At 33.9% G+C, this 20,821-nt stretch overlaps 2 protein-coding genes across 2 annotated transcripts; one reads left to right on the forward strand and one right to left on the reverse strand.

The window, feature by feature from the left end:
• Window positions 1-580: 580 nt before the first annotated feature.
• Window positions 581-8,088, reverse strand: hpf1 (histone PARylation factor 1). Its single transcript, XM_084095708.1, has 8 exons — window positions 7,966-8,088; window positions 7,271-7,445; window positions 6,726-6,906; window positions 5,835-5,933; window positions 5,442-5,592; window positions 4,689-4,776; window positions 4,261-4,433; window positions 581-1,516 (listed from the first exon to the last, which is right to left on the reverse strand). The coding sequence occupies exons 1-8, from the start codon at window positions 8,005-8,007 to the stop codon at window positions 1,382-1,384; spliced, it is 1,044 nt and encodes a 347-aa protein (XP_083951834.1). The 5' UTR covers window positions 8,008-8,088; the 3' UTR covers window positions 581-1,381.
• Window positions 8,089-8,798: 710 nt separating this feature from the next.
• mgarpb (mitochondria localized glutamic acid rich protein b) lies at window positions 8,799-20,405 on the forward strand. The gene is made up of 7 exons (XM_084099752.1): window positions 8,799-8,932; window positions 11,618-11,721; window positions 11,822-11,894; window positions 13,744-14,025; window positions 18,074-18,760; window positions 18,903-18,979; window positions 20,267-20,405. Exons 1-6 carry the CDS (start codon window positions 8,860-8,862, stop codon window positions 18,944-18,946), a joined length of 1,263 nt encoding a protein of 420 aa, XP_083955878.1. The 5' UTR covers window positions 8,799-8,859; the 3' UTR covers window positions 18,947-18,979; window positions 20,267-20,405.
• Window positions 20,406-20,821: the final 416 nt, after the last annotated feature.

The following is a 20,821-nucleotide window of genomic DNA, read 5'->3' on the forward strand; positions in this document are numbered from 1 at the left end:
TTAAAATTTACAATATATTTAAGACAAAACATTTTGTAAGTGAAAAAAAAAATCCCTTTGGCTACATAACAGTGAGAATAAAACACTCAAAGGAAATATGAATACATATGAATATTGGCTATGGTGTATTGCTTTGGTTGTTAATGTATTTGTACATCTAAATTATAGTAATTGATTACTGTAAATTTAACAGAATTTTAGAAGATAGATAGATGGATGATGGGTGAGTAGATAGAAAGATAGATAAAGCTATATCTTTTTCCTTTTTTTTTTTTTTAAAGAGGGAGGCGGTTTGTCTTCACATTTCATCTAAATAAAATGATCTGCTCAGCATTACAAAATGTCCATCTCTATATTTTGTCTAAACCGAATATGCTGCTTTACTCTGCATTAGTAGCTAAATATGGGTAGCAAATGTTGTAAAATGTACACTTTAAGCATCCAAATAGTTTAAAGACACTGAAAACTAAACTCAGTATACTAACACAACTTTAAATTTACAGTGCAAGCACAATTATAGCGATTGAATATATTACAGATTGAATATCATTTTTCACGCAGTACAGTCAATAAAAAAAGATAGGACATAAAAAATATACACTTTATTAAACATCTACTTTGGATCAGTACTGGACGACAATAACGGAATTATAATGGTGAACAGACAGTTCAAACTTGACACTGAAAACTCATTTTCTCAGTACAGATTACTTAAAAGTACCATTTTAACAATCAGAAACAAGAATCAGCTGCTTATTCTATGTATAGTACGTTCCGCTTTCACAAAAATAAGCGTAAACTGATCTGAAACCACAGCTAAGTTCTAAGTCTTACTGCACAGATAAACTGGTAAACTTAAGGACCTTTTGCTTTTAAGCAACTGGGTTATGCAAAATACTGAACTCTCAGCAGCTGTAACTCATTTCTATGGTTTACCGGACCGACAGTGTGAATGAAAGAATCAGGTTTGGAAAGGCACAGTATTACTCACAAAATGTTGACTCTCAGGATGTAGAACCTGAAGAAAACTCAATTTGATTTCACTTTTAAACTAACCTTAAGCACAGCCAAAAAAGCTTAAGGGAATACTGAGTTACCTTTTTTTTTTTTTTTTAAACATGTGCCTATTAATTTTAATTAAGTTAAACCAATTAAATGTATGCAAAGCGAAATGCTTATATTTAATGATCCGATACATCTTTTAGAAAAGTATGAGTAATTCAGGTTTAAGAAACTAACCTTTCTTGGGCTTTGTAGCATATTCAATGAAGCAGCAGTACCTAACAGTGTAATTTAGTGCAGTGTAATCTGTCTCTGACCCCACCCCGAACACCATTTACAGGAAGTCATTCTGAATAGCTCATCATCCACTCAATATACGTCAGACAGCAGAGAGCTGGTCAAGGTTGTCTTGGGAACGACTGGCGAGGTGCGCCTCCAGTATCTCTCCAAACAGACCTCTCTTCAGCAGATTGTATGCCAATGGCAGCAGCTGACGTACCACTTTATTGAAATACTACCGAAAGAAAGAAAACAAGGCAATTGGTCAGTTGTCCAGCAGAACTCTATCATAAGAAACCTGTCAGAAATGGCTATTAATGTGTCTGTAAAGTGCAAGGACACACCACCTGGAAGATGGCCTTGGATGGAAAGCAAAAAGCTATTGAAGGTAACAGCTATGCAGGTATTAAAAAAAATTTCTTTTTTGAAATTTGACATTTTTCTGTCATCATTTACTCTCCCTCATGTCGCTCCAAACCCATAAGACTTCCGTTCATCTTTAAAAAGCAAATGTAATTGAGATATTTCTGTCCCTCCATTGAGAGCTACGCAACTACCACTTTGACGCTTCAAAAAGTTCGATTGTAAAATGAATCCATATGAAGAGACAAAAAGGCATTTTTATAAAAGCTACTTAAATGCCCTAATTGAACTAAGGCCTAATCCTGGCTTAATCTTAGCACTGTCTGTGAAATGGAGGGACAGAAAGCTCTCAGATTCCATCAAAAAGATCTTCATTTGTGTTCTGAAGATGAACGAAAGTCTTACAGGTTTGGAACGACATGAGGATGAGTAATTAATGACAGAAGTTTATTTTTAGGTGAACCATCCCTTTAATGCACTGTCCATATTGAAATGTAAATAAACCAATAAATAAATACATTTATTAAAGGGGTCATGAACTGCTTTTATATACAGTGCAATGCATAAGTGAATACACCCATGCTAAAGTTGACTAAAAAGAGGAATAAAAAATCATATTTTGGAAATTGAACTAAATGCCTTAATTTAAAAAATTAGGAAAAATCCAACCTTTAAGGACACCAATTTTCTTTGTGAATGAATAATGTATCGTAAATAAATAAATGTTCTTCCTTAAAATACATGGTGCATAAGTGAGTACACCCCTATGTTAAATTCCCATAGAGGCAGGCAGATTTTTATTTTTAAGTTTTTTTTTTATTTTTTTTTAGGATACTATGCATCCTGATAAAGTTCCCTTGGCCTTTGGAATTAAAATAGCCCCACATCATCACATAGCCTTCACCATACCTAGAGATTGGCATGGTTTTATTTCAGTTAGCCTAAAAGCTAGTTTGATTTGCATTGAGAGATGATCTTATGGAAAGTACCCCATGCCAATCTCTAGGTATGGTGAAGGCTATGTGATGATGTGGGGCTATTTTAATTCCAAAGGCCAAGGGAACTTTATCAGGATGCATAGTATCCTAAAAAAAAAAAAAAAAAAAAAAATAATATATATATATATATATATATATATATATATATATATATATATATATATTTATTTATTTTTTTTACGATTTTGCCATTACACGTGTGGAATTGTTTTGAAAAATGGCAACGAGAGAAATTCAGCTATACACGTTTAAGCCAGAGTCTGATCCCGAATCTTAAGGCAATAAACCTACATCGCAAATACCAAGGATACTCCAGTCTGCGACAAAATGGTAATCAATCATATTTATTTATATTTATTGCTTACGTATTTGTGTGGTAGTATTGTATTTTATTGCATTATATTACTGTTGAAACAAAGATACTACAGAAAGGTGTTAATCTCACTGCATAGTTGAAACATTTGCCAACTGTGAATCATTTACGCACATTACATTATGTTACAAGTCTTGGTTGTGGCAAATAAAGTTTAAGTACTTGGAGTTACTACAGTTGCAGTAATAGAACAGAAATAGTATAGTTATACAGGATAATTTACGGTGTTTCGTTTGAACGAATTATGAATGAATGTACCATTGTTTGTCGCACTGTCAATTCTTATATTCATCAATTATTCATAATTTTTTAGTAAAGTGTAAGTAAAATAAGTACATAGCAATTGATCTGTAAAAGACAAAGCAATAGTGACACATGGTAAAAACATTGTTACTCACACTTGTGTGTTGCAACATTACTGTCCAAGCATTACTGTCCGAGTCATCACTGCATCATCTTTTATTTCAAGTCTTGTTTAAAATGAAATCCACAGTAAAATGAAATCCTGGGTTTGCGTCTCTGTCATATTTACGCATTTACTACATGACAAGCATGAATCGGCAGGCAGGCTAAAGAGGCAATGATGAAGAAAAATCTTCTGCAGCGGCGGTCTTTCATCACACTATTACATCATTACTGAGACAAAATCCAAAACGAGCCATTTTGGAACCTTGGTTTCAATAAAAGCTGTTTTTGGACTAACGAGGAAGTTGACCTCTGAAACTTACATGATATTTTTATAGTACAATAACAATTATAATTTGATTTCTCAATTCATGACCCATTTAAAGTAAACATAGTCAGTTATATCTTTAGTGAATGTACACAGACGCTGAAGTATAATATCCGCTTAACAAAAAAAATAAAGAGAAATATTGACGACATATACCGAATAAACTTCAATAAATGTTTTATTGTTAGATGTTGTTCTATTGTTCTATTGCTTGTGATTTGTTTCTTTGTGCTTTATATTATTATTATTTTATTACTACTTAAAACATTTTTTTATTTAACTGAAAAATACTTAAAGCTACATGTTTTTATTTATTTTTGATTATTAATTTGCATTAATATTTACCATTTTGAATAGTTAAAACTGTGGTAGAACTAATAAAATATAATGCAAAGACAACTGCAAAAAACACTTCAATGTAAATGTGAATAAATATAAACATGTGCACAGATTTAGGGTTGAACTTTTGATTGAATATTATTTGTGTGTGTGTGTGTGTGTGTTTATCTTACATGTGAGCCATAACAGAACAGATCTATCCCAAGCTCATAGCCCATGCCGTAATCACATTCATCATTGGCAAATTGAACAAAGGTGATCATCTCCTGAATGGGCGCGAAAGCTTTCATCCTCTCCTCGTCATCTTTGGCCTCCGCAATTGCTTTACAAATCTTCTTCAGACTTGCTACAGGTAAACAAAATGAAGAAGGTAAAGTGAAGTCTTCTAATTGTTTTGTCTCCCATTACAAATTTTAATATTGATGTTGCATGATGCAATGCAACTTATTTCACAACCTGGCCATTGTAAAGACCCTGATATACTTCACTTACCCCTAAACGAAGAACGAAAAAGAACTTCGCCGTGAGTATATCGGGGCCTTTAGTCAACACTAAAATGCAAAATATCATTAAAATGGGTGAGAGAAATTTTCAGGTTTACCATCAGTTTCTGGCAATTCTCTATATCCAACATCATTTTTATCCACTGGAACCACAATTCCTGCTCCATGAAATGTCTTTGTGACTACCTGCAGAAAAATAAAAGATTGAAAATTTCTGTTATTAACAGTTGGAAATTAAGGATTTAGTTTACCTAAAAATTTCGGTCATAAATTACTCGGCATCATATCGTTCCAAACATGACTTTCGCTCATCTTCAAAACGAAAATGAAGATATTTTTGATGAAATCTGAGAGATTTCCCTGTCCCTCCACTGAAAGACTATTTAACCAAAACTCTTCAAACGTTCATAAATCCATATGAATCGAGCGGCTTAATCCAAATCTTCTATTCATAATATAAACACTAATTAGTGGACATACATAAAGCACTCAAATTTGGTAAATGGAAGCTCAAGCTTGATTTGATTGCTTGAAGTGTCTCTTCAGAATACCACTCGATTCATATAGATTTCTTTTACAACCTCTTTATGAACGTATTTAACCGTCAGAATTGTGGGAGAATAGACTTTCAATGGATGGGCAGAAAGTCTCAGATAATTAAAATATCTTAATTTTGCTTATGAAGTAGAATGAAAGTCTTATGGGTTTGGAAAGACATGAGAGCGAGTAATTGATGACAATTTTCATTTTTGGGCAAAGTGTCCCTTTAAAGGTCAAAACATGCCAGTTACCTTCATAAAAGTTTTACAGAGACAAATATGTGGTTCTGTCAAATCATTTTCTTCACATACCTTTCTCTCTCTTTGTTTCATTGCTTTAGTTTTCTGCTCCAGAGGCAAATCCAACCTCTCTGCCTCTCGCTTCAAATCTTCTTCCAACCTGTCCAAAGCAGCTTCGTTCTTCTGTTGTCCCCTCTCCTTTCTTTTCTTCTTCAAAAACAGCCTAGGTTGGTGTGCCAAAAGAGAGAGATTGTGCAAATAGAAAGAAATATGAAAAAAAAAATGAAAAAAAAAATCTCATTTCAATTTTAATCTGATCAATTCATTTGTCACTCCAAAGGACCATTTAAAATAAACTTATGAAAGAAACAAAGTTCAATAAAAATGGGGAGAAAAAAGTTTAAAAGTTAAACTTTAAATGAGCATCTATTTTAATTGTATACTTTATCTACTGAAGACACTTACAGAACTGCTGCAAAGATGTTGTCCCCCATCTGTGTGATGGTACAGCCCTTCTTGGCTTCATTCTCCCCAATAAACACAGGTAAAGTATCAGGTAGATCTCTGAACAGGGAGACAAGAACAGTTAGAGAATCACACAAACCTCATTATTATAAAAACAAAAATTATATTTTAAAGTTAAAGAACCATGAATTTGTTGTTGCAGTTTGATGTGCCAAAATTTGCTTTTGCAATAATCCTTGCAACTTTTATTTTACCCAATTACGAAAATACATGTCATTCACAGGCAGCGCTGGTTAATAACTGATTATATGTAATATGGATTATGTAATCATATTTCAAAAATTAAATACTTGTAATTGGATTATATTGCATGTTAAAATCCAGTAACTTTTTTTTATTGATTACATGATTACCAAATATTCATAAAATGTCAGTAAATTATTCAGAATCCATTGATTCTCCCTAATTACTCTTATTTTATTTTATATTTTCCTTTCTCAAAAGTTTTGTGCGACTATAATTACATGGAAAATTGAGAGTCTGCTCAGAATAAACAAATAAAAATATTTATTCTTTTTTTTAGTTCATGTTTTATTTTCATTTTAAAACCCTAGTTTGGGAAACCATGACATAATGTAATGTTTAATTCAACAATGGAATAATTTTTCTTTCTCTTTGTATTTATCGATATGGTACAATATTATCCTATTCAAATCAATGTATACAATAAACAAGTTAGGTCAAAAGTAATCTAAAAGTAATCAAAAAGTCGTCCGATTATATTACCTTAAATGTGTAATAGATTACATTACTAACTACAATTCTAACCATGTAATTTGTATTCAGTAAAAGACTACAATATGTAAGCAATGTTCACAGGTAAATAGTCACCTGAAGTAGCCCATGTGGTGTTGGGTGTCTACGTTGCCCAGTATGATTGTCTGGAACTCTGGGGGATCATAAAAATGGCGCCAATGAAGATGAAAGTTGGGTTGAGAGGAAGATTTGTGTTTTTTGGACAGGATATCAAAAGGGCCAACTAGCTGAAGCCCAAGTGTTTCCTTTAGGGCATCTGTAAAGCACACAAAAACACATGCAACGATTAAACATCACTGCAACAAGACATGTAAATCACATAACTGTAATAATATTCATTTTAACATATTTATAATCAATTTGAAGATGCTTATACTCTAAAAAATAAAGGTTCTTTATTAGCATTGATGGTTCCATGCAGAACCTTTAAATTCCATAGAACCTTTTGTACAAAATGTTCTTTATAGTGGAAAAAGATTCTTTAGAATTTTTAAATATTCATCACACTAAAATGGTTCTTTTATTGCATTGCTACAAAAACCCTTTTGGAACGTTTATTTTTAAGGGTGTATGATAATAGTGATGGTACGGATATAGAACCATCAATATAACACAGATACCTTGTGGACAGTCAGCACGAAGATTCTTGCAAAATTCCCAAAACTGGAAAAAATCCTCAGGCATGCTTAGCTTGTACAATCTTTCCACTTCTTCTCTCATTTCTCCTGCAACAACAGTCTTCTCATCCCTTTGCCCTTCTTTTGGTTTTTTCACCTCGCCATTTGGTGTTTCTGTCTGGAACAGGCAACATTTGAATACCTTGTATTGGCAGAAATTATCATTTCAGTAATAAAATAATAAAAACTATAGGACAATAACTTTTCTATGAAGAAACACTCAGTCCAGTACAGAATATTTGAAGATTAATATTAATAGAGGTCATTACAATCGAAGGGACACTTTTAAATTGTCACAATAAACTAATGCCAGATGCTGCATTGGATACATAAATTGTTTAGCAACTGATGTGCTGATACTAACACATTATTTTTGGTCTTTGCAACAGACTGCAGGTAATGAACGCTGAAGACACGAATAGATTCACATAGTGATTACTTACATAATATTCACTAGCACTAACTATATGGATTGAATGTACAAACAAAATAACTGAAGTGTAGTGGATGCTCAATCTATATGAGTCACAATCTTTCACAAACGAGCACCCCATTAACTCTCAGTATAAACTCAGCGTAAAAGGATAACTGAACACTGTATTCTAACTACTCGAAATGGTGAAGATTATATGAAGTACCTGTGGCGAAGACCTGGGTTTTCTTTTCCCGCGCCCCGCCATGCCTGCTGTTTTTTCCCGCAGTCTCTCTCCTCAAACCGCCGCTGCAACCAGTAGTTCTGAACTTCTGAACATCCGGTAGAGATTTCAAAATAAAAGTAGTGACCTATGATTTGTTGTTATCATGTGCATATATGCTTTTTTTTTATTCCCTAATGAATAAGAAAAACTACTGAACATGCACAATTTATTTATTTTTCATACAAGCGATTGTATTTTCACACAACACGAGCAGGGTATTATTTATTCATTTGCAACAAAACGCTATAATATGCTTGTTTATTTGAATAATTTGAATTATGAATATAAATAAATACAATTGATGACTAATGACATCCATGTCAGAAGTGAAACTGAAATTGAAGTTTCAAGACAATATTTTAAAATAACATCATGGCTACTATTAGAGTTGTCAGCTGTATGACATTACCTTGTATGAGCTTAATTTATATTAAAGTTTGACAAATATTTCTTGCTTAATATTTAGACTAGAATTCAAATTTAGATTATATTATATTCACACATAATCATAACATGAACGTTCTGGGAACCACAAATTGTTTGACCTCAAACATGTAAAATAACAATAATATTGTACAATGTCAACAGAGAAGTAGGCCAATACAAATTAAAAATTCTTTTTATTTTATATTTAGAAATTATATAATGCAGTAGAATCAGTAGTTTATTAAGTTTTTTGTTAATTCTATATTAATCCAGTTTTGGACCACGTGCACATTATGCATGACGTGACACAGAAGGAGGTGACAGTGGGAGTTTAAAAGGATGAGAGACAGGCTTGTGGAGAGTTAATCTGTCAGTAAGTCAGATTCTTGGTTCACAGCAGGAATAATAATGTTCTGCAGAGCGGCTTGGCAAAGACTTGCACCTCTGGCACGCAAATCCCTCACTCCTTTACTCAGCAATGGTAAGACAACATCCGTTTACAATGGGTACATCATTCAATCCATATCGAATGAATGTCACCAGCCTACACTTCACAATCTAACAGAGAGTTGTTACAAAATATGCATAAACTATAAAATATGAAGTTGAAAATTTGAAAAGTCGTCGTACCTTTTAAGGGTGTGTGTGTGTGTGTGTGTGTGTGTGTGTGTGTGTGTGTGTGTGTGTGTGTGTGTGTGTGTGTGTCAGTGGTTTACGACTTTTACCCCAATCCAGAACATTGAGTTCTGATGTTTGTGTTATGTAACAAATGAGATATGCTCATCAAATTCAAGTATTCCTAAAATATAGAAAATACAGCTACTTTATGTCTGTTTATAGGGATTTCATAAACCATATCAAAATAATATGACTTCCTTCAAATATTCCGAGTTTTTATCTGTTCATTGTTCTTCTTTGATTTATCGGTTTGTATGAGCCTACAATGTTTAGAATATTATTTGTTCTGTTGTGCTTATTTTTATGATTTTTATTGTAATGCAATGTTTTATATGGTAGCCTATTATTAGGCTATTGCACATATTTACATAATGATTTGTAAGAACGTGGGAATCAATCCGATAAAACTGGAAACTCCCATTTGAATTGCTGCTTTTCTTTATTAAACACTTTCAATGAAATTACAGATGAAGAAATATGAGTTAAGATAAGGAGATTAAGATATGGAGATTGTTGTGATAAGTTAAATGTTATGAACATTTTTACAGTGAGTTCAATACTTTTTTTAATGGACAATGTTTCATTTCAAAATGTTTGAGTTTGTTTTTAATGCAGAGTTTTCCATAACAGATAACAGCGACATAAACCCTCTCCTGCTCCAGTGCATCTGTGGGAAATAGCTGGGTTTGATCTGTTTAAATTTAATTTCCTGTCAAAGGATTCACTCAGTTTGAACTGCATACGCCTTCATTATTATTTTCAAATATAAAGATCTTCTGGCCACTTTAACTTTGAGGGCTAATCGGTTTTTCTGCTGACTCAGCATTTTGTGCATGATTTAACTTTTGTATTCACAAAATCTGTTCAGGCATTTCCTAAAACCACCCAAATATTTGAAGAGGGCTCTATGCAGGGCTCTCTGCCAACATGAATTTGCCTAGGGTTCTGCACGTTGACATGCCTGCCGTCTCCACCCCAATGGGGTTATATTTATGCCAGTATTTATGTATACAGCTTTCACGGTTTTCAGAGAGCATGACTGCACACATTGTCCTGGACACCTGCTGGTCTACCTTCACCTTAACAGTGTGTTGACGCAGCCGTAAATGAGATTAAATGTATAAATGAGGCACAGGACACCTTGGTGCAGACAGACACCTTATTATTGCAGTCGTTCCTGAAATTCATGCTTTGTTCTATTGGACATAATGGAACTATTTAAAGTCCAGATTTTGGATCTGGATTTTGTGACACTGTAGTTTTGCACAGACGCTGCATGTCCGGTGCATGTGCTCCTGTGGGATTAAATGTTGCTCTAGAGAGAGGCTAGGAGGGGCGGTTTTACAGTGGGACATTGTGTTCCCTTCTGCTGCTCCACTGCAGCTACACAGAGGATGTGTGTTTGCCTAAATGAATGCACAAACACAAAAGCCTGAAACGCATGCTTGCTGTATCAGGTTTGCCTGGTCCCCTGTAACTTTGCAAGCTACTTAAAATTTCCACTCATCAAACTCATCCACTTAAGTTGATAAGTGACGCGAACAGTGCATCAGTGCCCACCGCCTTGTTCAACAGCACCGGTTCCAGAAGTATTTTTTCCCGTTCATTTTTTCCCATAGGGATTTTAAAGAAGTCTATTTAAAGAGTTATATGAACCAAAGCAATCAGCTACACAGTGAATCACAACACTACAAACTTTGATTTGAAGCAAAAAAGTTTTTGTAATCGGACAAAGGTACAAGACTTAACTTCATAAGGGCAACATGGCAATTACATTACATTCATACTACACAGATTCACACTATATAGAATGCACTTTTCTTAGCAGTTGTAAAGTACTTATTCAAAATAAGTATTATCAAGAGAGTATGTGATTTCGAATGCAGCCATTGACCCAAATACTAATCCACAGTGCTTCAAAGTCGGTCCCAACTTCTGGTTCACGTTGACTTTAAAAAAGAAATAAGCTGCAATAATGCGCGCTGAGACCAATATCATGTATATAGCTCAACCTCATTGATCACAGTTGGACTGTCTTTAAAGTTATCATTCAAAATCAATTTTCCTATGAAGAAAATAAAAATTAGTTTTTACTTTCAGAACCCCACTGTTGCACTCTTTTGTTCCACAAATGATTGAAATGGCATCACAACTGAGGGACAGTACACATTTTTTAACAATTCATATACATTTAATACATTTTTACATAATAAATATTGAAATGGTTTGATACCCAGTCCCCTTTTTTTTCTTTTTTTTCTTTTTTTTTTTTAAGGAAAAAATACTGCAAAGTTTTGATCATGTTGATAATTTAGAGGCCGTAGAAATATAATACAGTAGGCTTTCTAGGGGTAATAATAAAACATTGAAATGGATTTTCATATTTTAAAATTTGACTGATGGATGGTGAAGGAAAACAGATTCAGCTAGCCTCAAAAATGCTTCATATGTTTTTATGTGATGCGTTTCTCTCTTTATCTTTCAATAGCTGTATTCCCTATACGACAGATGTCCTTCGGGCTACCGGCGTCCGGGACAAACATGGCTTACATGTTGATTGGTGGAAGCTCACTTACTGCTGCTCTTGTTTATGTATGCACTTTTACTTCTTTCATCCTGTTTTAGAAAACTTTGGAAGTGTTAATAATAATAGCATCCATTTATGCTTTTTCACCCCCTTTTCCTCCAACAGGCTTATAAGACAATAAACTCTGACAGTGCAAGATATAATGAAAGAATCGCTCAACTTGAGGCCAGACCAAAAAGTAAGATTTTTTTTTATCATTTTGCTGTAGTGGTTTTGTTTTTGCTGATGTATACCTGTTTTCAGTTTGCCTGTTAGTTAATCTTTCATCATCAGTAAAGCGGAATAATTTACACAGACAGTTGGGATTAGATTCCCATTCAGAGTTCTTTATTCCTGGCTTCATTGAATTGATGGGTGCTGCGAGTCAGGCCTGTTCTGGTATGTGTGTGTTTCTGCAGTTCCTCAGGCTGTGATCCTCTTTCTCCAGTTACCCAGCAGCCAACTAAGCTAGCTACATTTAGAGCAGATTTCACTTGTTTACTTCTCTTGCTTGCGTGCTGTTAACCACCTTACTTTTTGTTCTCCCATTAGGTGAGGAAGGTGAGTATAAATTTAGCCTGTCTTAACAGCATGTCTGGGATTTTTTTTTTAAATGCACTCAGTCAGTAGTCAATAACATCTTTTCTATACATTTTGGTCTGTCTTCTTTTACTTAATGTGCCTGCAGCAACATGTTTCACATATCTCACAAGCACTTGTCCAAAATTAGTTGCAAAACTTGTTTTGGCATTAGCAAACAGTTTAAGTTAAGGCACTTTAAAGTAAGCATGATTGATGACACTAAAGTGAACTTAGAGCTTAGTAAAATGCTTTTATATTATCATATTAACTTATACTACAGTTCAAAACTTTTGGGTCAATACATTTTTACTTTTACTCAGCAAAGATGCAATACGTTGATCAAAAGTGACACTAAAGACGTAACAAATAGCGATAACAAAATAATTTCTATTTCAAATAAATTATGTTCTTTTGAACTTTCTATTCATCAAAGAATCCTGGAAATTTTTTTGAAGGATTGTGTGACGCTGAAGACTAATAAATGGTAAAAATTCAGCTTTGTCATCACAGGAATAAATTGCATTTTAAAATATATTAAAATAGAAAACAATCATTTTAAATTGTAATAATATTTCGCAATATTACTGTTTAATACTGTTTTTTGTTTAAATAAATGCAGCCTTGGTGAGCTTATAAAATACTTTTTTCATTGACCCCAAACTTTCGAATGGTAATATGTTATAAATCTATAAATCAACATATATCATAAATCTGATTTCATGATATCACCAATAATAGCCGTTTATTAAAATAAAATGTTATTCCAAGCCCATATAATTGTATATAATCTTATATTTTTACTTGAATAATATAATATAATCATATAGCTCATTTTACTTATAGCTTTAATTTACTTTTTTTGTATTTTGTCACATTGTATGTCTTCAGAAACAATTGGAATAGAGCGCATTAGTTGTATCTACAACTAGGCTCAAAGTCGGTTGAGCCTGCTGCTAACCTTAATGAATGGTTTCCGCTGTGCATCGTCCTGTTCTCGTAATCTCTAATGTTGTTCAATTAAAGGTATATTTCAGCAAAAAAATTATAAGTCTTCAAGTTGTTCCAAACCTGTTTTTTTTCTTTTTTCTGCTGAACACAAAAGAAGATATTTTGAAGAATATTTGTAACCAAACAGTTGTTGGAACCCATTGACTTCCATAGTATGAAAAATTTAAGAAAATATATATATTGAAGTCAATGTGGCCCATCAACTCTTTGGTTACTGACATTCTGCAAAATATCTTCTTTTGTGTTGACAGAATAAATGATGACAGAATTTACATTTTTGGGTGAACTATCCCTTTAATGACAGATGGAATTACTGAAAAATCTTTTGATGCTAACCCTCTTCATTTAGTATAAGAACACTTTTGCTAAATCTGCTTTATCTTTTTAATCACAATTGATCTTGGATTTTCTTTGGATCATTTTGCCTTTTCTTAAAGTCCTGCTTAATGTATTCCAAGTAGGAGCAGTGGCCACCTTGGCCTCAGTAGAAGAAGCAGCTGCGATTGTGGAAACCGCAGTAGCTGAAAACACCGCTATTGTTGAGGCCACAGCAGCAGAACTCGTCGCAGAGGTGGTTGATGCGGAGGCTGAAGAGATCCCAGAACATGTGGATGCGGCAATGGAGGTTGAGGCAGAAACTGCCATTGCGCAGGCAGTAGCAGCTGAGGCCGAGGAACCAACTGCACCTGTTGTTGAGGATGTTGCCGCTGAGACTGCGACTCCTATTGCCGAGGCAACTGGTGAGGCGTCTTCTGTTGAGGAAGCAGCCTGAATACTGAGCAGTCTAGATGTAAACCCCGATGTGAATCTTCCCAACCCCACTTGGAACGCTCCATTAAGTTGTAGAGACTCCCTCTGTTGTGCTCCTTTTATCCGATTGACTGTGTCCTCTGAGCATAGAGAAGTGTCCTTTTTCAACTTGTGAACTCTAGAGGGTTCTAATCCCACATTTACAGTGAGGAGGAGAGGTTGAGGCTGGACAAAAACAATTTACTTAAATTGCAAGTGGCCTTTTTATTATTCCAGTGAAATTTTTATATATAGATATCTATATCACATCTTTGTTTTGTAACCTCTCCTCCTTCACGACCAGTGGTTGTGCCTGCTATAATACTTGTTGCCATGCATGACACACCCTCACTCATGCATGTGCAGGGAGGCATTTGTCTTAAATAACTTAGGTTGTTGTTGTTTTTTGACAACGAGAACATGCAAACATTTTATGGACACTTGCCAGGGTTGTGATTCAATCAGAACTGAATTCCAGTCCAGTTGTTAGTTTTGAATTGAGTAAAATAATAATATATAATAATAATAATAATAATATATACACACACACACACACACACACACACACACACACACACACATGTCTGGTTCACTATCTTTGTGGGGACTCTCCATAGACTTAATGGTTTTTATACTGTACAAACTGTATATTCTGTCCCCTTACACTAACCCTACCCCTAAACCTACCCATCACAGAAAACATTCTGCATTTTTACATTTCCAAAAAAACTCATTCTGTATGATTTATAAGCTTGTTTACCCATGGGGACCTCAATTTAGGTCCCCACTGTGACACGAGTCCCCATGAGTCTGTGTGCATTCAGGTTGAAGTCCCCATCGGGATAGAAAAACATGAACACACACACACACACACACACACACACACACACACACACACACACACACACACACACACACACACACACACACATATATATGTAAAAGAGTTCAGATGCAAAAGCCTCTAAGTGCCATCTGAAATTTTCTTCTAGAATGATCATTTTTATCAAGCTCGTATATTTAAGTTCAGTAATTTCACTTAAATGACAAGTGAAATTACTGAACTTAAATATACGAGCTTGATAAAAATGATCATTCTAGAAGAAAATTTCAGATGGCACTTAGAGGCTTTTGCATCTGAACTCTTCATACATATACACACACACATTTCCCAGAATACCTTTACTGACTTTCTGTGGGGCGTGGCCAATTTTTAAACGTGTCTGACTTATTTTGAAGTCTTTCTATGCATTCCAAACCACCATGGTCTTCTAAGCAATTCTGTCTTCAAGGGAGATCTTTTATTATGTTTTATCACTGTTTTTCCACATGTGAATACTGACTTCTCTCAGCTTTTGGGATGGAGGCAAACCCCTGTGCCTATAGCCGAACAGTTAATCATCTCTGTGAATATCTCTTAACCCTCTGGTGCTTCTCACGTGGTCAAAAATAAAATGAATGTACTATATTTCAGTTCAGTATTTTTTTTTATCTACTATTTTGTAGTTTTAGTGGATTTTAAGGTACTAAATTGTTTATGCAGTAGTTATAAATAATCCATGCATTCACTTTTTGAGAATAGACCAGAAAATGAAATTCCAATTTAAACCGTCACAAATCTTGAATGCTTTGAAGCGCAGACTTAAGTTTGGTCTCTTTTTAAAGAAGACACTTGGCAGATTATTGCTGAAGTGAAAAAGTAAAAGTTTTTTTTTTTTTAAAGTTTACGTTTATTGTTATGAAAAATGCAATATATGAAGAGTTCAGATGCAAAAGCCTCTAAGTGTCATCTGAAATTTTTATAAAGCTTGTATATTTAAGCCCTTTTTTCTTTTTTTCTTTTCTCTTGAAACTGGTTAATGTTAATGCTCCATGTATGTTGTTTACTCTGAAAAAGCCTAATAAAAAAAAAAAGTAAATCGAAACAAATTGTGTTCCAAATTTGAGGTTGATATCTCCAAAAATGAGCTTTCAGTAAGGTTTTGTTTGGGTGCAGTACCAAACACTTCCACTAGATAAAATTAATTCCCAATGTGGTCATTTTTGTATTCTGCGAGGAATACAAGTGTGACTATTTTTTTTTTCTCAGGACCATTTAACCTTTTTGAATCAATTTTGTGTGTGTGTGTGTGTTCACGTAACAAGTGCCAAAACATTACCACATTTCATACCATTCTGATGTAGTAAAAAATGTAACCCCCCCCCCCCCCCCCCCCAAAAAAAAACAAACGTAAAATTTTTCAGTCAATAATGACTGAAGAGCACCAGAGGGTTAAAATGTGAAATATCACAAGGAAACATTGTTCCAGTGTCACTTACACGTCATAATACTTGACACTATGACATTTGCTCTTATTCTCAATGCTGTTTTTTGGAATTAAGGCTCGACCAACTCAGAATTTATGGTGGTTGTAGTTTTTCAAACTGACAAAATATTTGTATTCCCAAAATAAAGTGCTTCAAAAATATGATTATTTTTGGAGTCTGAATTCAGTGCCATTTTTGCATGCATTTTTTTTATCCCTTTACATCATGAACTGTAATTTAAAAGAAAAATAATGAACAAATCATAATACTTTTTTCTATGCTGTAAGTGTATTTACATTATATTTTGTATTTCTGTATGTTGTGTACATTAGTAGAATAGCTCCTATTGTGTTTTCAATCGGGATGCTTTGCTTATAGTTTAGGTCATCTGCATGCTTTACATTTTTTCACAGTCCTGTAAATACAGATTAAACCCACTTCCTCATGTTGGCAAATGCATCCCAATTGTTCCTCCTAAAGTCTACTGTATGCATATTTGACACAAATGTTTTCAAAATGGCTAGATTATAATGACTTTATTCGATGACGCTTTAGGCATCTATTACATTTAATCTGGGTAAATCTCTTTTGTGTGTGTTGATTATTCAATCATCTTAGAGATTTATGCCACTTATGGCGTTTTAAGGAGATTTACCACCTTTAAATCCAGCTTTGAAGATTGCACAATCTTTCCATTTCATGTCCTACATTATGTGTGCACTTCAGTAAAAAGCACTCAGCTGCCCCCTGCTGCTCAGGGTCAAACTATGTATTGTAGAAATATTGTATAGCCACCCATATATTGCAAACAAAATTCAAGGACTTGAACATGAGGACATATTAGATATAAATCTTAAAATAAATCGTTAAATACATGTTTCCATCCAAATGCAAGATTCTGAGAAACTGTCAAACGGAAGATGTAATGAGCTTGACATATAGCAAAACCGTGTGTGGGAAGATTTTGACCTCACTTTTGTAACGTTTTCCATGTTATTTTACTGTAATATAATCTAATAATATAATACCCTCATTAACTTGTTATTGTAGGGTTTTACAAGTTTTTAAGTTAAGTTAAGAACATACAAGCCTTCAGAAGTCATTAAAATGATAATACTTAACTTGAATCATCCAACGAATTGGGAAAAAAAGCATTGAAAACGTATTATTTCTTTTTTTTAAATACATTTCACTGTTTAAATATTTGTGGCTCTGTGACAAGTCGCTCTAAAAAAAGGTGTCCGCTGAATGCATAAATGTAAATCAGTGCTATTTTAGATACAATAATTGATATACAAATTTTGTAAATACTTGAATTTGATTTAATTATATATATATATATATATATATATATATATATATATATATATATATTTTTTTTTTAATTTTAGTTAAAGTTTTAGTAATTTTGTTACTAAAAAAAATATTCTTGTTATAATATGTTTTATTAGGTTTTAGTTTTAAGTTTTAGTTTTTTATATATATACATATAAATATATTCAGTTAATGTTTATTTTATTTCAAATAATGAAAATGAAAAGAATTCCATATAGGATTCTTCAGAATTTCCCTCAAATTCAGAGAAGAATAAAATAAATGGAAAATGCTAACATAAAGTCCATAGATTCAACTTGATGCCTACTTATTACATATTTACCTATATATTTCTGTTATAAACTAATCTTGTTGCAGTTATCCCGATGTCTGATCTACTGAGCACTGTGAAAATCCTGGCTGGATCTACAGGGGAGATTGCAGCTGCTTCAGTTGGAGATCAGCACCTGGTGGCCACACTGAGGTTGGCTGAGGACAACAGTTCTGTGGAGATCCTCAATGGGCTGGAGGTCGTTGAGGTCTCAGCAGAAGTGCCTGAGGAAGCTGAGGTTGAGGAGCCCGTGATCGATAGATCCGATCTGAAAACAGAAGGAGGAGAACTGGAGGAACTGCCTTCAGCGCTTCAAGCAGTAGAAGGAACTATTGAAGTGGGAGATGACCATGTCAAGTCTGAGGCAGACAGCCCTGTTGAGGCTGAAATGAATGCTGAAAGCCCTGCTTCATCAGAGGAGGCCTCTGTTACAGAGATGGAGAGTATTTTGGAATGGGAAGAGTCATTGAGTCCTGAGGTGATGTTGTCAGAAGATGATACCATCTCTGGACCTGCAGAGGTGACGTCAGAGACGGTCAAGGCAGTAGGTCAACAAACAGAGGAAGATAAAGCATTATGTCATGAGCCAGCTGCCACAGAAACAGAACATTCAGACCTCACAGCGCCACCAGCAGAACTGGAGGAAGCACTACAGGCCACAACAGAAGAACTTGCTGAGGAAATGATGCTGGATTCTGTGGAGGAAGCTAAACCAGTTAAGGCATCAGAGGAAGGTAATACAATTATATTACCTTAATGACTCTCTTTGTTACCCAAACAAGTATTCTGATGTAGCAATCCAGATTCCACACATATACCTTTTTAATTGGACATCGGTTTTGGACATTCAGTCATCATGTACTTCTTTTTCCACAGCTGCTGAAAGTGGAAATGTAACGATGACCATGGCACAAGCCTGACGTGAATGTTGCACAGAACCGGCGACACAGAAAGCAAGTGAAACCCACAGAATCTGGAATACATTATGTTGAAGTTAAAGGAGTTCACTTAAAAATGAAAATTATGTCATCATTTACTCACCCTCAAGTTGTTCCAAACCTGAATGAATTTATTTCCTCTGCTGAACACAAAGGAAGATATTTTTGAAGAATGTCGGTAACCAAACAGTTGATGGACCCCATTAACTTCCATAGTATTTTTGCCCCATGGAAGTCAATGGGGTCCATCATCTGCCTGGTTACATTCTTCCACATATCTTCCTTTGTGTTCAGCAGAAGTGAGATATTCATTCATGTTTGGAACAACTTGAGGGTGAGTAAATGATGATAGAATTTTCTTTTTCAAGTGAACTATTCCTTTAACATGTAGTGCTGTAAAAATCATGAAAAAACGTACTTGCTGTCACAACTTACAAATTACTTGTTGTATCCTCCTGGAAAGTGTAGGTTGATATGGGGTAAGATCGATGACCCCTCCAGATTATTTTTTTCTCTTGAGATGGCTCGAAATTTCATCTCAACACATTTAGTAAATGGCTATGTTCTTCTTAATTTTGCCATTTCATCTGAATATCAATATTTGTGAGATTTAGTCAGTCAAAATAGTTTTGAAGTTATCTAATTTTGTGTCTCTGGAGCTCTGTGACTCTGTGTGATTGTATTATATGAATATCAAAAGTTTTTATGTTTTTTGTTAATGAGAGATTTGTGGACACAAAAATGTTTAAAAAAAATATTGTTTTAAAAAGAAAAGATCCAATTGGACCCTCAGAATTAAGGTCCCAAGTGGCATATTATTAAACGGATCATTCGGTTTAATTTAATTTAATACTTGCTGAAATTAATAGGATTATTATTCAATAATTGAGTTAGATGTATATTTCAGTCATCTTCACTATTCATTAAAGCCTGTAGGCTAATTCTTGTTAATTCAATTGAAATTCATAGTGTTGCTATTATCTTCATTTTCTTCAATTAAAATATGGTCAATTAAATATTTATATTAGTCATAGAATAAAGTTACCTTTCAAATTAATCTCTTTTATTGGATTCTTATTTGGTTATTCAATTATTCAACTAAATTGTCAAAAGTATTTTAAATAGAATAGTCGATTTAGTATTTTATAGTAATGACACTAAATAAAAATGTTATTATAAAATAAATATGCACAGTTCCTCTGGCTTACCTATAAGCAAATATATATTTTTAAAATACAATATATCATACAGATTTGCTTGTTCAATGAGTCTGAAGTCATGTTTTCTTTTTCTCTTTTTCAGATAATCAGTGCTGTATTTGTCACATCCACTCCCATATTTCACCGCCAGAGGTTCTCATAACATAAGCTTGTGTTGTTCCTCCTTTCGTTTCTCTAATCAATGTATTTTGGAAAACTGATTAAAACTTTTCAAATATTGACAGCTGTGATACAGTGTATACTTCATCGTTGTATAATTATTATATATGCAGTTTTTATAAATATTAGACTTGTCTCTTTGAAATAAAGAACAGGCATATATCTACTCAACCTATCTTTCAATCATTCACTGTAGTGGTGAAAGAATGAAAAGAAAAACAAATACAGACATTCAATGATCACACAACATCACTGCTGGAAACCATATATTTTGAATTAACATTTTTTTTAAATAGACTATTATGTGAATGTTCTGTATAGCTACACCTAATGATATAAATTACCTTTCCCCACATAAAATATCTTCATATGAATTATAGCCTATGTAGAATACCAGTCAAATTTTGGTTTTGTCAGTATTAAGTTACATCAGAAGTCAAACAGCAGAGGGCGCTACATATATTTAGGTTATATGTTG

The sequence above is a fragment of the Abramis brama genome, assembly GCF_963993115.1.
Source record: "Abramis brama genome assembly, chromosome: 2".
Lineage (NCBI taxonomy): Eukaryota > Metazoa > Chordata > Actinopteri > Cypriniformes > Leuciscidae > Abramis > Abramis brama.